The 22,607-nt window shown below is 26.6% G+C and overlaps 1 protein-coding gene and 1 long non-coding RNA gene across 2 annotated transcripts; one reads left to right on the plus strand and one right to left on the minus strand.

Annotated features, from left to right (window-relative positions):
* Nucleotides 1–504: 504 nt before the first annotated feature.
* On the plus strand, nucleotides 505–2,800 carry LOC109804660 (putative aquaporin NIP-type). The gene is made up of 5 exons (XM_029272763.2): nucleotides 505–675; nucleotides 793–1,023; nucleotides 1,245–1,442; nucleotides 2,238–2,299; nucleotides 2,436–2,800. Exons 1-5 carry the CDS (start codon nucleotides 583–585, stop codon nucleotides 2,647–2,649), a joined length of 798 nt encoding a protein of 265 aa, XP_029128596.1. The 5' UTR covers nucleotides 505–582; the 3' UTR covers nucleotides 2,650–2,800.
* Nucleotides 2,801–9,185: 6,385 nt separating this feature from the next.
* On the minus strand, nucleotides 9,186–12,379 carry LOC145956587 (uncharacterized). Its single transcript, XR_014432826.1, has 2 exons — nucleotides 11,343–12,379; nucleotides 9,186–11,044 (listed from the first exon to the last, which is right to left on the minus strand). It is a non-coding gene; the product is annotated as an uncharacterized LOC145956587 (long non-coding RNA).
* Nucleotides 12,380–22,607: the final 10,228 nt, after the last annotated feature.

The following is a 22,607-nucleotide window of genomic DNA, read 5'->3' on the forward strand; positions in this document are numbered from 1 at the left end:
AAAGCGGACAACATCTCATCATTGTGAAATATGCTTGTGTAATAATCTTATAAAAATAACTCACATAAAATACCCCTTCAGACAAATACCATAAAAATAACTCCCAATAGTGATATTTAAGTTCCAAAACAGACAATATCTCATCAGTGTGGAGATGCTTGTTATAGAGATGCTTGTTATAATAACCTTATAAAAATAACTCTTATAAAATATTCCAGACAAATATCATAAAATAACTCGAACAGTAGGAGGAACCACCACTTTATGTGATTATTCTAACTTTTAACTATTATGATGTACACCAGAAAGAATCTTCCATATCTAGTTTCATAACTTGTAGGAATTTCCACCTTGGGAATTCGAAAGAATGAAGGTGAAGTTGTGGTAGATAGTTATTTCTATTAAAAGCATGATAGAAAGCGATTATTTTGGACCCATTTGTTAGTGTTGAAGATAGCTAAACCACCAATATCCACATTGGTTTCTATTAATAAGTATGTTTTGATGATTACATGCAGAAACTACAAACAAAAGGAATCAAAGAAAAAGAAATAGAAACAAAAGGTTTAGTATAATTTAGACATGAGTGACTCAAAATTGGAAGAAGGTGGAATAAAGTCGGAGAGGAATTCTAACTTTCTTGGTTCTAATGAGGTAGTTCAAGTGATACAAAAGGTACACAACATAGGTTTCAGATTCATTGAAAACATGCAGATAAATATGATGTTGCAATTGTGATGAGTAGAAGAAGCAAAGAATGAAATGAATGTGTTGTGTTGTGTTGTGTAACAGGTAATAGCAGAGGTTATAGGTACATATTTCGTGGTATTTGCAGGGTGTTGCTCTGTGGTTCTGAATAATGCAGAAGAGACTAAAGGGACAATAACGTTTCCTGGAGTTTGCGTGGTGTGGGGTTTGATAGTAATGATCATGGTTTACTCAGTTGGTCATGTCTCTGGTGCTCATTTCAACCCAGCAGTCACTCTCAGCTTTGCTTTATATCGCCATTTCCCTTTGAAACTCGTACGTTATTCATTAATTACATTTTTCTTCTCTCATCTAATTTTTAAATCATTTTTTAAGGATAATTATTATCAAAGTTAACAAACCGCATAATAATAATTAGTGATTGAAGGGTGGTGGTATATATACAATAAATGTACATTATGAATGCTACATATGATTTTCACTGCTAGGTTGCATTTAGTTTAATCTGATGTTGTATCCATGTATAATTGTTGCAGGTGCCTCTATATTTTATTGCTCAAGTACTAGGATCTTTCCTTGCTAGTGGTACATTGTACCTTCTCTTTCATATAGATGATAAATCTTATTTTGGAACAAGACCTGCAGGACCTCATTCTCAATCTCTTGTTTTTGAGATACTCACATCCTTTCTCTTGATGTTTGTTGTCTCTGCAGTTGCCACTGACAATAGAGCGGTTAGTATAAAATTATGCTTTTGTTGCAATTCCCTTAATTTCATTTTGGCACTCATCTTATACTTCATTCGAATCATATCACCTTATCACTTTTCATTTTCTCTTCCTTATTCTTTTAACTAATGCCACTTTCAAAAAAATCTCATTTAAATAAAAATGCTTAAGTTTTTATTTTTTTTCTTAAATATATTTTTACTCCTCAAATATGAGATAAATTTATTTTTAATCCTTTAAATTTAAAATTAATTTTTTAATATTGTAATTATAAAAAGAAAAACTTATTTTAGCTCTTTTGTTCAAAAGTCATTAATGAATCTATCACATATTATCGTATAAAATTTATATACTAGTGTTATTAATAATGAAAACATCATATTAAATCCAGTTAATGTTATTCAATCTAGTACAATAATTATATTATTAGTAACATGAGATATTAAAATAATTTTTTTTTAAATTACATGCACTAGAAAATCAATTTTAAATTTAAAGAACTAAAAGTAAATTTATCCTAAATTTAAGAAACTAAAAATATATTTTTTTTTTCCTTTTATTACTAAAGTGTCGTTGTTATAGTCTGAGAAACTAGTAAAATAACATGCTTAAGGGATAAGCATCAGTAAAAGAAAATGCTAAATGGTGAATAATTATATGCAGTGAACCTCAATATACACTTGTGTTTATTCAATTATTTTTTCACGTGTTACTTACAAAAATATTCCATTTGTGAAAATATCATGATATGTAGATACTCTAAGTATGCGAGAATAATTCAAATTCGTATTTCTTAAACAGATTGGAAAATTCGCAGGAATAGCTGTTGGTATGACAATCATTGTAGACGTCTTCATTGCTGGGTAATTCAGTATTAAAGTTTATATATATAAAGTATACATATGTGCTGAATGTGAGATTTTATTTGGGCCATAAGATTTTATTTGTTGAAAGTTTATACATAATTTTAACCTAAGTTTGTTAATAACATGCATGCAGACCTGTGTCAGGGGCATCTATGAATCCAGCAAGAAGCCTTGGACCTGCTTTAGTGATGCACATATACACTGGATTTTGGATTTACATGGTTGGACCATTTGTTGGTGCAATAGTGGGTGCCTCAGTCTACAACTTGATTAGATTTACAGAGAAACCACTTAGAGAACTTGGCTCAGAATCGATTAGATTTGCAACTAGATCAAATTCCCCTTAGACAACATTTCATTGTTTTAAATACTTAAAATGCAGGATTCCAAAATATGGTGGTGTTGATTTCTCAAACCATTTTTGAATGTATATGTTCCTATGTATATATTCTTTTGGTGAATGAAATTTATAAACAAGACTAGAAACTTTTTTAATCACTGGATTGAAAGCCTTAAACACCACTTCTGAATCAGACCAAGTACTTCTATTAAAAGTGGCTACATTAAGAATGACATAAACTAACATCGTACAACAATCTTTATTCCACAACATGGATAATTTGTCGATTTTCGAGATCTGTAAGCAACCTCTCACCATGGTGGAAAAAATTTTAGCTTCCTTCTGTCTCGCCTCAGGATTAAAGGTCAATATACAAAAGTCTAGATTTATGTGCTAAAAGAATATCTCTCATCAAAATGTTGCAAAGTTTAAGAGCATAATTGGTTACAATCATACCTAAAAAATTAGTAATTATTTGCAGTTCCCTTTATGGATGGAAGAGTGAAGAAATCAGATTTTGTTTTTTTGTTGGAACGTAACCATAATCAATTAGCTGGCTGGAAATCCTAACTTCTGAGTAGGGTGGGTAGAGTCATTTTGGCCAAATTGGTGTTGAATTTCATTCCTTCTATAGAAAACTTATGACTTTTAATCAGAGAGGATTACTCAACCAAAGAATAGAGGAGGCTCCAAAATTCGTAGTTCAAGGGATGCTAATGTAGTCATGTTAGGAAAACATGTTTGGTTTGTGATCCATGAACCTCAAAAGTTATGGGTTCAATGCTTTAAGGCAAAGTACATGAAAGATGATTTCATTTTCTCGCACAAGGAGTATTCGAATAGTTCCTATACATGGTCATCAATTATCAAGGCTACATATGCATCGGAAGAGGGTTTCAAGTTTAGAGTAGGGATAAGTGAGATGTTTCTTTATGGTTATAAATAGATGGTTACCCCAGGGTCTTCTATGCCATAGAGTGAATTATGTTAACATATAAGATATATAACTGTCCTTAAAAGATATATATCATGAAGGTATTTGGTAGTGACAACATGTTGCAATTATGATCCTTTGCAAATTAAACAAGAGATTTACAGCCTTGTTTTGAATGAAGAGGTACAAGATATGATTGTTTGGCCGGGATGAGTCTTCTAATGGGGAATATTTAGCCAAGTTTGCATATTGATGACTCAAAAGAACTTGCTCAACCCATGATAATGCAATTTTTATAGATCTTGGATATGGTCTCTTTAATTACCAGAAAATTTTACACATTTCCTCTAACTCTTAATATATAAGAGTATCCCAAATACCGAATTTTTCTTTCACCGTCACCTTTCTCTTGATTTTTCTTGTTATGGATGTGGAGCACATACTAATTAAGACAATTCTACACTTCCTACGTGATTGTTGCAAGGCTCAAATAATGATGAACATGCTTCAATTGAAGGATGAAAAGACCGACACATATCATGATAGTTCACAATGGATTAAAGATCACATAACAAATCAAATGGTATTCATTTTACTATTATGTGTTGGACAATATGGAAGGCAAGGAACAGTGAAGTTTTCCAAGACATTGTTTGGACCAATTATGTTATGCTCAATCAAATTTATGGCCTCTCCAATGTTATCAAAGGAGTGCTACATAAATCAATTCAAATTCGACAAAAAGTGTAAGTGAAATGGAGGCCACCAACACAAGATTACTACAAACTTAATATTGATGGGAATTCCAAAGATAACCCAAGAATTTCTAATTTTGGTGGAGTTATCAAGATTACCTAATCTAATTGGATAGCAAGATTTGTGGGGATATACAACAGTGATGAATATTGAATTTTATGTTATTCACCAAGGTCTCCAACTTGTTTGGGATAAAGGCATTCGCAACCTAATATGTGAATTAGTTTCTAAATTAGTTCTATTGTTAATCACTCAAGATTTAGTTCCATCTCACCCTATGTTTCTTTATTGAAAATGATAAAGGCTTTCACTACTAGGGAATGGTCTTTAGTATTCCAACACAACTTTAGGGAAATGAATAATGTTACAAATTCATTGACAAAACTCAATGCATCTTAGGAGAATGTTTGTTTGATTTTTGATACTTGTTCACAACATTTCAATAACTTTGTGTTTGTAGATGCTATTAATTTTTTTCCCAAGAGTTTGCTAGCTTCTTCTTTTCTCTTCGTTTCTTATGTATGAAAAAATCACTCACCATGTTGAGAAGAAATGGAAAAAACTTGTAGTATTATTTAAAAAGGAGGACCATATACTCTCCATTTCTCCATACTTCCTAAAGACATGAAAAAACTAACATTAGTCAGTTAAATTATTTAGATAATTGTAGTTAATGTTATTATTTTTCTCTAAAATTCAAATTAACATTGTTCTTGTGAATTCCAATTTTGTGATCATTATATTAATTTTTATTGGGATTATTATTATTATTATTATTATTATTATCATCATCATCATCATCATCATCATCATCATCATCATCATCATCATCATCATCATCATCATCATCATCATCATCATCATCATCATCATCATCATCATCATCATCATCATTAATACTACTACTACTATAAAGTAGTGATTGATAATGTGTTGATGTGAAGGACCTTATGTAAGCTTACTTTGATGGATAAGTGAGTCCATATTGATTTAACATGGATAGACCCCTATTTCTAATCACTCTACAATGTAGTTGTTCCATTGAGACTTCACAAAGTAAAAAAATAATAATAATAATAAATAAAAAGACAATAGAATAGAAATAGTTTTTTCTTCTTCATTTTCTCTTATCCATCACAAGAACTTAATGGATTGCTTATCTAGGTATTTCTAACTTTATTATTTATTATTTTATACATGTTACAATTAGGAATTAAAATATGTATGAATTGTTTATTGCAAATGTAATCTTGTTTTTTTACATTCCTTTATATAATAAATTTTATATAACAATTGTTATTAGAGCTTACTTGATTTGGATTATGAATGTATTTTATAATTTTATGATATTTAGGTTTTGAAATTTTTTTTTCTTTTGGTAATATTATAATTTTGAATTGCTCTTTTGTTTTTTGATCAACATTGAAAGTTATTTCTTTTATAATTAATGTTATAGTAAAATATAGTTAGAAGTAGGCATGTATAAGCAAACGTATGCGCATATATATATATATATATATATTACAAAGATTCATGGTTTTATTTTTTCCTCTTTATTTATCTAGTTACATAATTATAGAGCACTTTGTTCTCATTTTACCTGACTCTATTTATTTTAATTAATGCTTTAAACTGATATTATATTCTTGGAATTTTGTTTTGATATAGTATTTTATTTTCAATATTATTCTTTTATCCAAATTGACATTAATGACATTGAAAATTGTTTAAAAATCAGATGATCAAATTGAATCATTTAAAATATCTAATTTGATTCCACTATTTTTAAAATATTTAATATAATTTTCTAATTTTTTAAAAATATTAAATATTATCCTTTTATCTAATTTCATTAATATTATTAATATCAATTTAAACAAAAAAAATGATATTAAATATTTTTTTTAAAATTAAATAATTAAATTTATTTTTTAAAATAATAAAATTAAATTAAACCTTAAAAAGAAATAGAAAATTTTTTAGCTTAAAAGAATCCTATGTTATGGTATAGGACAATCACAAATTCACAATCCATAAGTAGTTGAGCGAAGTGAGACACGCATGAAGCATGCACGTGCATGGACCGCTTGCTTGTTTGTCTTTACCGGTATCACCAATTATTGGGCCAAAATTGAAAAGCTTACTTGATAGCTTAATCATAAAAATGCATTATTTTTCTTTGGAAAGGTTGTGAACCCGAACTCACGAGTGGGTCATTATTGCCTAAAACTCTAAAACTAATTCCAAATCACATTATTTGTGCAAAAGTGGACAATATCACCTTTTCGTGCTTCTTATCATTTCTACCCTTTACATGCAAAGTTGCAACTTGCAAATAGTTCTTCTCCCTAAAATAAATTATGATGTAAGAAAATAAAAAATAGAAGGGTTGTTCGTACATCCCCGGTGTGAGCTTAATCTAGGCAATGTGTTGAACATTCTTAATGTTACTAATATAGTTAGAACATGTTTAGAAAGAAATTAAAACATTTATGAAAGTTTCTTTACTAAAAAAAAAAAATTAGTAGAAAATCTTTAAAAAAATATTGCTAAGTTTGTATCCAAATAAGTTATTAATAAAATGAAAAAAAAAAGTGTTAAAAAAATATTAAATAGAAGATAAGGTGATTATTTCAATGTAATGACAGATATTTACTATATTTTATAAATAAATATTGAAAAATATATAACTTCAAATTCCCACGAAAGATTTTTGCATGAAAATGTGAATTGTGTGATAATTAAAGGCACGTGTTTACACTGTTAGACAAATATTAAATTATAAAAAAGAAGAAAAAAAATAGTAATGATAGAATATGATAAAATTTATAGTGGATTGTGTTATTCGGTTAGGTCGAATTTTGTTTCACTATTTATTGATTTCGTTAATCATTTAATAATAAAGAATATTAAATATTCTTTAACTAGCAATTTTAAACATTCGTTAACAAAAACAAGTTATTAATTTTACTGTGTTAAGATTAAATGACTGTTGAGGGGGAAAAACCATGTTTAAAGAATCTTAAGAGAATTGAAATATATATATATATATATATATATATATATACCTTTTTAATAATTACAACTCTCCTTTATTTGTTAATACCTATATGTGTCATTTTTAGATTTTTTTTATAATTACAACTTTCTTTTAAATAAAATCACTCTTAATCTGTAAATACATAAATCTAAGTTGAGTTCACTCTTTATTATTATTATTATTATTATCGTAACCAATACATGTATTAAATTGAACAAGGTCACTTTTTTATTTTTATTTTTTGAAATTTTACTTTTAATCTATATTATTAATAAAGGGGTGTACATATTTTTTTTTGGACAATTTTATTCTTATAATCAATTCTCAAATTATATCTCTCCAAGTCTCAAATTACTCTTTATCACTCTACCATTTTTTCAAAAATTATGCTTACATACCTATTCAAAAAATTATATATTAATATATAACTTTTTTTACTTTATTTTTAAAATATATAAGAGGCATAAAGTGTTGTTTTTTTTACGCTATTAAAAATAATGTCACGTACTGTTTGTGTTCTTTGGTAAGCATTGGCAGCTGTTTTTTTTTTTTTATATCACTTTGTTTTAGGTAAAATGAAATAACCGAATTAAATTGTCAGCTATAAATGGGTACTATACTAATTAAATAGAAACTATATATAAATTTTAAAATCAATGAAATCTTATTCTTTAAAAAAAAAATGTTACTCGTGTACCTTCTTCTTCTTAAGCTCTATTTTAAAATAAAATAGATTGAAAAAAGTGACATTGAATCGAATTTTTTAAGATATTTGTTAGGAAAGATATTGAAAAAATATAAAAATAGCATTTGTCTAGTTATCTTTCTTTGAGTAAAGTAATTTTTTTTTTTAATTCATAAACATGATCCACATAATGTCAAAAACTAGCATCTAAATATTAATCTTATTTAAGTAAAAGGGTATAAAAGAATGTTAACGATGTAAAACTAATATTTTTAAAATCAAAACTAGACATTGAACTGGTTAACACACTAGTTCAAGGTTTAGTGGTTATAATGTAAGAAATTGTAGTTCAATCAGAATTAATAAAATAATAATTAGCTAATATTAAAAAACTTATAATTAATATCATAATTTTATAATTAAAAATTAAAATAAAATATAAATTTTATACATTCTTAACATTTAAAGTATATAAAAATGTTGAAATATATTATATTTTAATTTTAATTTTAATAATACACATTTGTTAATAATAACAAGTTTTACATTCAGAATAGTAACCAAAATGATAAGTATTTTAGTTGATATATTTTTAAGAAAAACTTTAAAATAATGTTGTTTTAAAAAAAAAAATTAGTTGACTTATTGTAAACCAGTTCTTGACCAATTTTATAATTTTTTAATTTTTAAATCGATTTTTTGTTAGACTAATTTTGTGATTTATTTGCATTTGTCAAGTTAACGATTCACTGACTGTTCAATTTCACAAACCATTCCAGTCTAGTTTTCACAACATAGCTTCAGACTAATGATTTGATAACCTTTAAAAAATAAACCAAATTAAAAGTTTGTCTTTTATTGTTTTTGTAATAATTAAAGTACTTTTCTACTCTCTGAAAAATAAATAAAGTAATACAAAATTTACTAAAAAGATAATTTCATCAATTTTATTTTATTGTAAATTATATAAATAATGATAATTAGTGCCTGAATTTATTTTTTCTCTATCTTTTTTTTTTCTAATCAACTCAATCATAATGAAAATGTAATTAATGATTGTAATAACAATTCGTTACAGTCTTTATACTTAATAGTTCAACCACAGTGAAAAAAGATCTAATTACCTAATATCAATATATAAATAATACTTAGATATATGTACAAAAATATATATGTACAAAAATTTAAACATCAATTGAAGAAAATGTAATAATTGTATACAAGTATATAAATATATATAATACTACAGTACTAAAAATTAAAAATCTTAAGTTGTCAATCAAACAACTCAACTGCATCAGTTTTATCAAAATAGCCCAAAAAGACATTGTTTTGCCATCAACCAACATGGACTCAAAAGCAAACCTTGCTTCCAACCTATCTCTGCCTTACTCTCATATAAATATGATCATCATAGTTCAAGCACAAGGAAGCATACAAGAGTAAATCAGTATTCAAAAGAATATTTATATAAACATAAAGTACAACTATACTACTAACAACATCATACAAACCACACAATAATACACCTCATGGTTTATAACATAGCAATATACAACAATTTCAACTTGTACCCCAACACATGAAATTTAGCAAAAATTCAACATAGTATATGAACATCATCATAACCAACAATTCATATGCATATTACCTCAACTACATGCATCATCATACATTTACCTATAGAACTCTCTTACAACAAAGGTAAGCAGTCTAAGTGGCTTGATCCTATTAAACCAACACAATTTTTTTTACATCTACTAGAATAACAATTAATTTGGATACCAATCCATAATAACATGGTTTCTCAAATTTTGCCACTTAAATTAGGAAATCTAATATTTTTGTCAAGATAGAATAACTTGAGTGTGAGCCTATCACAATATTAGTTTGCATAACTAAGTCCATATGAGATTAGCTCGATGACTACCTTCTAAATATCACGTCCTTCGATTACTTAGGGATTTTGGTCTCTAACCCTGTACCTTACTCGATTGGTCTTTTTATACATTTATATCTCAACCTTACCTTATGTACAAATCAACATTGGTCATTTATAATCAATATAGCTCTATTTGACCCTTATATTATGGTCACTTATAGCTAGTATGCCTCAACCTGACCAACATGTCACAACAAATAAGGTCTTAGAGGAGACTCAACTATCTACTTCAAGAGTCAACTACTCAAGAAAGATTTTTAACAACTAGACTCATAGAGCACCACAACAATACTCTCGCAATGGAATATCCAACTTTCTAAAACACTTTTTTCTCTAGTCCTAAATTAATCAACACAACACACCCTCATGCCTAATTCCTTAAGCATTCTCGGCATCATCACCTCAACATTTCAACAACATAATCATCTATACACATTACCACATATCAATGTACATAGAACCAACACTATTCAACTATCAATAGTTTAATCATCAATATATATTATCTCATATCAATGTATAAATAACTAACAACATATATCTACATACAATTTGTAATAGATTCGACTAACCTACATATGTTCACCATTTTCTCAATCAAACAACAAGTTTTCACAAGGAAGACCACAATTGACACCATCTTATCTGTGTCTAGTGTCATTGAGGCAAAGAGCTCTCGAGCTTGTCCATGCTTAACACCAATCTAGTCGTGCCCAACATAAATGAGATAAAGAACCTCTATTGTAATTACTCCTGACATGGATAAATCCACGCTTGGTCCCATTTCAGGTAGAAAGTCTCTACTTGACTCACGCTAGACGTCATTGAATTCGCGCCCAATATTGTTTAGTTAGAAAGCCTCTATCTCGATCACGCTTGGAGGCTAGAGCCTCTCAACTAGGGGCCTGACTTCACCTAATTGAAGACATTTCTCTCTTCTCATGCCTAGTGTCACCACTTTTTCACTCAACGTGGGTGGAGTATAGAACCCCTGATTTGAGTCACGTCCAACGTCATGAAAGTGCACCCGTCACGATGGTGAAATCTACACATAACAAATTCATGAATTTGCTTAATCCACTTGAAACTCACAAGATTTCAAACATGAAACATATCACAACATATATAGGCACTCCAAATAACTCGAATCCAACCAGATTTACAACATGCAACCATCAATTTGATAAAAACCATCAAATTCACCCCCAAAACATGCTTCACAAACAACACACATCAACTCCAATCCTTTAATTCAAATCAACCAACACGACAATGTTTCTAAATGAATCAATCAACATGCATCTCAACAATCCTACAAGAATCAAAGTCTTAATTTCCCTTACCTTGGAATCAAAAGAAATGAGGAAGAAGAAGAAGAACGACTTCGAGCAACCCCGAAAGTTATGCACCACACAACTTAGATGAGCTAAGGGCCTCAAATCACCACTTTGTCACCCAACTACGATCTTCTAAAACTCTTGGAAGGCTAGAAAGAAAAGGAGTTTTCAAAATCTAGAGCTCATCTCACAATTATCTCTTTAAAATTTCTTAAGAAATAAACTTATGAAACTCAAGTCTCAAAAAAACTTTATATACCTCTCCCTTTAGAGTCAAAATAAACCTTTATTTGGAGAAATTTTCTAAACACCTAAAACTCAAAAAAATTTCAAGATTTATCAACAATTAACCCTAAATCACCACACCTATAATTATTGATAAAATATAATAATAATTAGCAATTATGGACGGTGTTACAGTTGTTTATGAAAATGGATGTCATACCAAACTGATATTATATATATATATATATAAAAGCATTTTATTGAAGTTGCGTTGCATTGAAATGAATAACAGCAATAGTTTGGTACAGGAAAATAAGTGTGTTTGAAATGGATATCCTACCAAACGTGTATATAAAAACACTTTATTGATTGACTGTATGTAGAGTGGGCAAATCGCAATAAAATCTACAACTAGCATCTTTTCTTGTTAGGTAAATCTTTGACTAAAATTTGGAGCTCGGAGCAAGTATGTTCGTGAATTAGATTAACTAGTTTTGACGGAAAAAAATTATCTGATTTAATTATTTTAGTTTTTTAATTTATCATTTTTTTAAATTAAAATTTGGTTCAATTTTATTTAAAACGGTTTGAATTAAATTAGTTTTGGATTTTAATTTTACTTTTGTTTTTTAAGAAAATATTAAACATAAACAATAGTTTAATATTTAAAATATCTCATTAATAAGTAATTATAAAGTTAATAATGACATAACCATTTTAGTATATATTATTAAAAATAAATTACACAACTTGATAATTATATTTACGTATCTTTCCTAATTAAATAGTTACAAAAAATAAATAAAATGCATATCAGCATATACGAGTGTGATATCATAAATTTATAAATAAAATTATATATATATATATGTGCTTTGATGTGGGTGATTGTTTCTATAAAGCTATAATTAATGTTCAAGTTTAGGACACTCAAAAGTGAAATATGTTTCATCAACCCTTGTGAATATAGAGGTTATATTAATTTAGACACATGTATATGACTTTATGCCATGATTTAGGATATCAAAATATTATTATTGTTATCACATGTTATTTTGCAAATTATGATGTTGTATTGTTTAATTTAGAGGAGTGATTGACTATCAATTTTGGATGTTTTATTCCTTAAAGTTCAAATGTTATATGTTGAAAAACTAAGTGAAGAGAGATGTCAATTTACAGAGGTTTTTATGTCTCAGTTGGTCGATCACCTACTAATGGATCAGTTGACCTAAAGGTGATCACCATGCATAGGTTAACCTAGTGGTGGTCGACTTATGGAGATTTGCTAAAAGGTGAATGACTTAGGGAGGTCAATCCAAAGGTGATTGGCCTTAGGATGATTGATCGTCCACTTATCATAACATACTCGATCGATTGAAGACTTAGACGGTATACAACCTTATAGTCTCAAGTACTATGATGTAAAGAAACTAATTAACTTGACTTGGTTGAGCAATAGCATATCGGTATTTGTAAATTTAGATAAATTTAACATTATAAAAAATATATATGAAAATTGAATAAATAATTAAAAAATATTATTTAAAATATGTATATTTCATTTAAAGAGTTAAGATTCATTGACACGAGGTTTAAGTTTAAAAACTTACACCAAATCTTATATTTTTAATAATTTTTTGTGTAAAACAAATTTAATCAATCGAATTGTTAAATTATGTGAACTTATATTCAAGATCATGTATATTAAATTTCACATGATCCAAAATTATCTAGTAATTTGTCACATTATTTTATTTTAACATATAATCTGATATTTAAAATGTGTAAATATCCTATTTTAGATAACATATCTAGAAAAGTTCAAATCATGTGAAATTTAATATACATGATTTTGATTATAATATCACATAATTCAACGGTTGAATTAGTTAAATTTGTATTATACAAAAAATTATTAAAAGTATAAAACTTGTATAAATTTTTAGACTTACATCTAGTATTAATGTATCTTAAAAACTTATTTAAAGTAATATGTTAATATTTCAAAAGTAAAAAAGACAACAGTAATTTTTAAGGTAAAAATTAACTATTATTTAATACTACGTCATTTTTTTTAATAGTGTGTACTCCTAATTTATATATAAATATACACCATTTTAAAATATTAAATTGGTTGGATTTTAAATTAAAAAAATAATTCTTAAATATTGAACTCTTCTAATTTCCTTTTGTTTCTTTTATTTGGTTAATTTATATTCTATTTATTTTATAGCTTTCAATATTCAAAAGTAATTGTTGTAAAAAAATATTCAAAAGTAATTATAACATAAAAACACATTTTTTTAAAAACAATCATATTTTTAATATTTATTTATTTTTAAGATTCAATTTAATCATGTTATTTTTAAAAGATTCAATTTGATCTTTTAATTTTTTTAAAAAGTTCAATTTGTTCTTTTCTCCAAATTGACACTAACATGTTAATGAAATTAGATTAAAGAACAACATTAAATAATATTTTTGAAAATTAGGAAATCAAATTGAACATTTTAAAAATAATGAGACAAAATACAATAAAAATTATTTAACATTTTTTGTCTAAATAAATTTAAATTTTCTTTTACTTAACAAGAGCGTGAATGACAAAAAAAATTGAAACCATGTTACACAATGCAACAAGAGCATCAATTTATTAGTCCCTTTATTTTTTAAATGTTCAATTTGGTCTCACTATTTTTAAATGATTAAATTTGATCTACTAATTTTCAAAAGATGTACTCAATGTTGTCTTTCCGTTTGATTTCGTTAACATCATGAGTGTTAATATAGATGAAACGATAACATTGAATGTAACGACCCGACGTATCACTACACTTACTATAATTTAATTACTATGCAACTAAAATACTAAACAACATACAACTAACCTAAGATTATCATACACATTGATATATGTATAAGGTAGAAGATTTAATTAAGAGGTTTCCTGTATACATATACAATCTACACAAAAGATATACAAAAGTATATAAATAACCCTACTCATTGGTTAAACGACTATATAAGGTCATACTACAACCAAGCAACATCACAAAAGGAGTCATCTCTAGCATGACTCGCTACCAAAGACATCCAAAACGAACTTGTTAATCTTATTCTGCTTCTATATTAAATATGATCATTGTAGTTTTAACTAAAAGGAAAAGAAGGGTAAGCTTGCAAAAATGATCAACATATAATAACTAAGCAACAACATTCAACTCAACTAGATGAGGTAGAGAACCTTTGAGTCTCTCTATCTTAGCGTTGCAAAATTGGCGTCCAACCTCACTTAGGTAGAGAATCTCTACCTAACCCATGCCTAACATCACTTAACCTACGCCTGATGTTATTTAGGTAGTGATCCATTGAATTGATCACATTGAGCACCACACCTCTGGGATCAATGTCACGAAGTTAGAGAATTCTTGAGCTCTCACACATCTGGTGTCACTCATTCGACGCCTGATGTGACTAAGTCAAATGACTCCTTGCTAATCCAAGCTTGGTGCTATCAACCTCACGCCTGACGTGATCAGGGTAGAGAGCCCCTTAATTTGAGCCACACCTAGCGCAATGAAGGCATGCCCGACACAATAATGAGTTTTGCACTTGGTAGAAGCTCATTTTAGCTCGATCCATTTGAGACTCGACAAATAACCAACATGTAATAAGTTACTCAACATTTGTGCAACATATAGAACTTATTTACATTATAAAGAACAACATGCAACCATTTGATTTAAATAATCATCATATCCCACTCATACACAACCTCAAGAACACCACAACTTCATAAATCATCATCTCATGGATTCAAACAATAACAAATATGAATCTAGTGTTTCTAAATTGCAATAATCATCATGCATCCAGGATTGTTCAAAATACAAAGCTTCATTTACCTCTTGTTGATCCGAACAAAGAAGAAGAAAAAAAAAAAGGAAACAACTTATGCACAACTTAAGCCTTGAGACTTCCAACTCTAGGAGCTCAAATCCAACTAGCCAAGTGGATTGACTACAAGAAAGGAAAAAGATATGGGTTCTCAATTTTGAAGAAAGAGAAGAAAACTTGGCTTTAGAGAAATTCTCTCTAGGATATTCTAAAACATAAACTTATGAAATTCACGTCTTAATAAAACCTTAGATACCCTTCTTGGGGCTAAACTAACTTAACCCCGGGTCAACTACCTTAGGGACAAACTTGAAGTAAATGTTAGCCAACAAGAAGAGGGGTTGAATTGTGAATTTCTTAAAATTTAAGTCTTTGTGAAATTTTGATACTCAAAAATTGGTGCTTCTGAGGGTTTTGAAAAACCTAGTTAGCTTTTGAATGATTTCCTATAAAATAGTCTTTCAAAAGCTTACGCTTCCAATGGTATAAAATGAATTCTTTCTTTGAAAATTCCTTTAATAGATTATATCAATAGTAGATAAATATGTACTAAGGTTATAAACAATTAAAACAAGTATTGAAGATAAGGTAAAAGGGATTACAAACATAGATTTATCTCGGTTCACCCAATCTTGGGCTACGTCCAATATTCACACACATTGTGAGATTTTTCCACTATGATCAGCAACAACTGCTCCAATTACAATCACTAGCCAACTACTAGGTTTTCCCTACACAAATCAGTCACCTACTATTTGTATAGTACCCTTAGCTACGTACTAAGTTCTTCCATTAACAACTTGTTAAGAACCTTACCCTCACAGCTTCCTACTATGAGTAACCTCAACCAATTGGTTGAGAACTTTTCTCATCTTCCTGACCCTTTAAACACTAGATTTGGGTAGGAAAAGCTAATACAAATTTAGCTTTTGAATCCTAGCAAATGCTAAGATTTCAATATACTCTCCTTGATTAAGAGCTTCCACTAAGGAAGTATTCTCACTTTTTTTTTTCTATTACAAGTATGTTTACAAATGTAGAAGATGAGATATGAAAATAGAGTATGAAGCAAGGACTACAACTATGAAAGCTTGTATTTTGATGACTTTATTTTATCTTGCTTGTTTCAAATAATTCCCTTGGTCTTCTTATAGACTCCAAAATAGGTCCGTTGGAGTTTGCATAACTTTTAAGCAGTTCTGACATCATCTTGTATTTTTATTTTGAAGCTTCCTCTTAAGTGTACTTCTGAGTAACCTTCTAAGAGTATTCATTACTAGTATTCTGAGAAGTTGAGTTTGAACTAAGACTCGTTGCTTGCGAGACTCTACTACGGAGACTAATGTATAGAACCTTTCAAGGTATCTTCCGTACAAGAAGATGCTCAACTTGAATCTTCTTATAACATCAATCTAGTGCACACATGAGTAAAATTGACCATAGGGATACATTCCACAAAGATGTTTGTCTTTGCTTCTAAGTGTTTTTTGAGCTGAACACTTATATTATTTCTAAATAGAATTGTTAATACTCTTTGAGATTACTCTTCCATGATTATTCCTTGTAACTAATGATTTGTCATTATTAAAACATTTATGTGATAGGATTCAATATAACCTAATTCTCATAGTCTCTTGATTCTATAATTCTAACACCACAACATTTACACTACAAGAAAAATGTAAATTTTCGACGGAAAATTTCCGACGGATATGGATCCGTTGAAAATTTCCGACAGATTTATATTTCCGTCGGAAATTTCTAACAGAATTTTCTGTCGGAAATTTTCCGTCGGAAATTTCCGACGAAAATATAAATCCGTCGGAAATTTCCGATAGAAACTTTCCGACGGAAAATTCCGTCGGAAATTTCCGACGGAAAATTCCGTCGGAAATTTCCGACGGAAAATTCCGTCGGAAATTTCCGACGGAAAAATAAATCCGTCGGAAATTTCTGCTGGAAAATAAATCCGTCGGAAATATTTTTAATTTATTTTTAATTTATTTTTTTAATTTCTTATTTTTAATTTATTATTTTTAATTTCTTATATATATTTGTAGTATTAAAAATTTTATATATCTTTTAAAGGTATAAATATATATTATAATTATTTATTACAAGTTTTTTATATCTACAATTAGTATTAAAGATGAAAATAAATTAGGTTATACTATATTTTATTATAATTTACTTGGTTTGAACCTAACTTTCTTTAAAAATATATATTTTAAGTGTGACTTATTTATCTATCATAGATAATTTTTAAATATTTGGGTAGAACTACAATCATATAGACTTATTTTATAATAATTTAACACTATTAAAAATATAAAAATCTATATGTTAAATTTATAAAAATAAAGTTTAATTTATTTATGATATAAATCTGTTTTTAATATCTAATATATATTTTTAGATGATAATTTATTTTAAAATATATCTTATAATAACAATTCTAAATAGAATATAAATCTTATGATTTTTCTTATTTTGATTTTTTTAATCAATGTATACAATTTTACTATTTTGATTTTTTCAATCAACGTATACAATAAATAAAAAACACAAAAGAAAAACATGCATGCTACAAATTTTATTTTATCAAAATTATTTGTTTTAATATATTACATTATATATGTGAATATTAAGACATATATATATATACATATATATATTATAATTAAATTTTTTTTAAAAATTAATTCATTATTAAGAAAAAAATTTTATCACATGAGAATTAATTTCCTTCAAAAATTTGACAGATATCAAATAAATAAACATTTTTTCTGAATCTATATATTTATTTTATTAGAATATAATTTTTATTTTTTAAAATATATTATTTTTTTAGATAAAAAATTATGTATATGTCAAATAGTAATGAGGGCAAGTGCCTCACTATTCCAAACGTGCAGCTGTCGCTGTATATATATGTATGTGTGTGTGTGTATATATATATATATATATATATATATATATATATATATATATAATATAAGGGGTTATAATTATATCGGTGTAACTTTTACTAAGTATTATGCCGCTCTATAACTTTATATTAAATGTGAATTTTGTAAATCCAACCGTTAAATTGAAAGTTCATATCACTTTATACGTGTATATCAAGTTTTGTTAAAATTGAACAACAACTGGAAGATAATCCAAGTGTTCATATTTTAGTGTATTTTGAAATGAATATATTACATCAATTTTGTTTTATAAAAATGAAGTATCAAATCATCTTGGATTAATATAAAGTTTTGTATATATAATCTATAAGAGATATGAACTTTCAATCTAACAGTTGGATTTACCAAATTCACATTTAATATAAAGTTATTGAGCGGTGTAATACATTGTAAAAGTCGCATTTAATATATATATATATATATATATATATATATATATATATATATATATATATATATATATATATATATATATATATGAGGGGGGTTATAATTACAATGGTATAAATTTTACTAAGTGTTACACCGCTCAATAACTTTATATTAAATGTGAATTTTGTAAATTCAACCGTTAAATTGAAAATTTTTTACTCTTAAATCATATATATATATATAGACACACACACACACACACACACACACACACATATATATATATATATATATACATGAGGGGAGCTATAATTACAATGGTATTAATTTTACTAAGTGTTACACCGCTCAATAACTTTATATTAAATGTGAATTTTGTAAATTCAACCGTTAAATTGAAAATCTTTTACTCTTAAATCATATATACAAAATGTTATATTAATCGAAGATGATTTTTTATAAAATAAAATTAAATCTGTCGAAAAATTTATATTTTTGATGAGAAAATTTTTGTAAGAAAAGTTATATTATTGATAGAATATTTCAGACAAATTTATATTTGTCGAAAATGTAAGAACTGGTTTTAAATTTGATATGATAATATTATGATATAATTAGATAAGATTTTAAGTTAGTATTTTATTAATGGTTGATAATTAAAAAATAAAACATGGATAAATACATTATTTGAATTTTATATGTTTGATTTAAGATAACTTACAAAATAACTCTTGGTAAAGTTATTCCGCTCAATAACTGATGGTGTGTTGAATTTCATCGATCCAATTAATTGTTAAATTAAAAGTTATTAAATTTTACTAATAATTAATATAAAAAATTAATTAGTTTTGGAATAAATTATTTGCTAATTAACAATATAATTGAAATATTAATTATTTTAAATTATTTAACTAAAATCTTATTGACAATTTACTATATGATCTTAATATTTTTGTATAACTAATATCTGGTTTTAAATTTGATATGAAAATATTATATATAATTAGATAAGATTTTAAGTTAGTATTTTATTAATAGTTGATAATTAGAAAAAAAATAAGGATAAATACATTTTTTAAATTTTATATGTTTGATTTAAGGTAAATAAATATATTAAATTAATTAATAATTTATTTAAAATATTAAAATTTAATTTATAAGTATGTAATAAATAAATATTTATAATTTTATAAATTATATTATCATTATAAATTATAAAATTAAATAATTTAAATTATAATTTTAAATAAAAATAAGTAGATGTTAATTATAAAAGTAAGTACATATAAATAAAGAATAATTAAATGTATTATTATTATTATTATTATTATTCGTAATATAAAATTATTATATATTATTATTATAGTACAAATATGAGATTGTATATTTGAGGATGACTTAAATGAATTAATTTGTACAAGTTATACTGACAACATACATAGACATTTCGGTAGCTTACTCATCAGAACTTCACAGTTAAGCGTGCTTGACCTGGAGTAGTACTGGGATGGGTGACCTTCTGGGAAGTCTCCCAGAAATTGCACAAGTAAGAATAAAACACGGTGAAATATTGTGAAATAGAACCCTTGAGAAGCTAAATATGGGAGTTGTTACATTAATAAATTTATTAAAATTAAAAAAAAAATTATAATTTCCGACGGATTTTTCTGTCGGAAAATTTGACAGCAATTTCCGACGGATTTTTCCGTCGGAAATTTTGACAGCAATTTCCGACGGATTTTTCCGTCGGAAATTTTCGACGGAATTTTCTGTCGGAAAATTCTGTTGGAAAAATTATTTCCTAAGGATTTTTTTTTCCGACGCCACTTTTTCTGACGGATTAAAATCCGTCGGAAATCCGTCGGAAAAAGCAAAATCCGTCGGAAATTTACCTATTTCCGTCGAAAATTAGCATTTTTCTTGTAGTGTACAATACAACAACACTTAATCACATAATTAAATCAACACCTCAAAAACATTGTTACATTGAACATTTTTTAAAAATTAGAGAATTAAATTGAACCATTTAAATAATGAGACTAAATTAGATTTTAAAAATAAATAGAGTGATGGAAAATATAATTTAATTAGTGTTTTTTCTTTTGTGAAACAACAATATATTTATTAAAATTTCATTAGAAAAATCAACAAATTTAAACAGATTTTAAAATTCATCAATCAACTCAATAACTTTCTTCGTGTAGTCAAACTAATAATCTTTACTGGTTCAAGAAGTTGACTTGAAATCTTTATTGAATTTTTATTTAAATATGATTCAAATTAAAATTAAAAAAATCTGATTTAATTAATATAGTAAAAAAAATATTTAATCAATGTTAGAGATGTTCGAAACTCAACCTATTCAGATTACTCGCAATGTTAACTAGATTGCGTTTAAGTTCTGGAAATCAGTCTCGATGTATTTTTTTTTTTTTTTTGGAACAATTAATATTTTAGAATAGGCTGTCCCTGAGGTAATGTTTAAGATGATTTTTGAAAAACAATAAGAATTAATTTTAAAATCGACAGTTCAACAATAGAATAATACCGCAAAACACCTTTTAAGTTTAGTTTATAGTTAATTTATATATATATATATATATATATATATATATATATATATATATATATATGAGGAGGGTTCAAACAACACCGGTGTAACTTTTACTAAGTGTTACACCGCTCAATAACTTTATATTAAATGTAAATTTTGAAAATTCAACCGTTAGATTGAAAGTTCATATCTCTTAGATCATATATGTCAAATTTTGTTAAAATTGAACAACAACTTGAAGGTAATCAAAGTGTTCATATTTTAGTATATTTTGAAATGTATATATTACGTCAATTTTGTTTTATAAGAATGAAGTATCAAATCATCTTAGATTAATATAAAATTTGATATATATGATCTAAGAGATATGAACTTTCAATCTAACGGTTGGATTTTCAAAATTTACATTTAATATAAAGTTATTGAGCGGTGTAACACTTAGTAAAAGTTACACCGGTGTCGTTTGAACTCTCCTCATATATATATATATATATATATATATATATATATATATTCTTTTTTTTTCTTTTTTTTCTTTTTTTTCTTTTGACAGGATAGTTTATACATCTAATTCTAAAGTTAATTACTTAACTCAATACAATGTTAATTTAGTCTTAATTTGATCATAAGAACCAAATCAAGGCAAAGTCTACAAATTTTGTCTGATTAAAATATCAGAACAAGTTATATTGAGCCCAAGAACACACTAATTGATCCATCATGTGTTGTGAGCAAATTTTTCACATTTATTTTACAAAAAATAAAATAAAATACACCATATGCTATTATTTCTTTAAAAAAATTAAAATTACACAAAATAAAAAAGTACATGTTATTTTATTTTAAAGTAGGAAAATAAACATTGCTACTAACCAGTGTTTCGAAAGTACTATTTATGAAATTGAAAATAAAAATACCTAAGAATGAAAACTTATGAAGATTTTAATAGATTAAAAATTTTGTTTTTTCATTTAGCATTTTTTAATACTTTAACAAATGCCATAGCAAAACCATAAAAATAGTATTATACTAATAATAAATAAAAACCAAACTATTTTTATAATGTTTATTGAGCTTTTTTTTAATTATTTTTTATAATAACATCTTATTTTTTTATGCAAAATAGAACATAGATAATTTACGTTCCTTAATTAAGTTCAGTCGTTATCACTATCAATAGTACCTAAAACTCACACTCATTAGAGGTAGCCAATAATACTCGCACTTTTGGAACCACTGTTTCTCATAATG

Source organism: Cajanus cajan, chromosome 3, assembly GCF_000230855.2.
Source record: "Cajanus cajan strain Asha chromosome 3, NIPB_CcT2T_4, whole genome shotgun sequence".
In the NCBI taxonomy this organism is placed as follows: domain Eukaryota; kingdom Viridiplantae; phylum Streptophyta; class Magnoliopsida; order Fabales; family Fabaceae; genus Cajanus; species Cajanus cajan.

Bases quoted from the DNA above. Each gene is read 5' to 3' on its own strand.
- LOC109804660 (XM_029272763.2), top strand. From the start codon at position 583: ATGAGTGACTCAAAATTGGAAGAAGGTGGAATAAAGTCGGAGAGGAAT. The intron at 1,443-2,237 runs GTTAGTATAAAA...TTTCTTAAACAG, and splicing joins TTGCCACTGACAATAGAGCG to ATTGGAAAATTCGCAGGAAT. The intron at 2,300-2,435 runs GTAATTCAGTAT...ACATGCATGCAG, and splicing joins GTAGACGTCTTCATTGCTGG to ACCTGTGTCAGGGGCATCTA.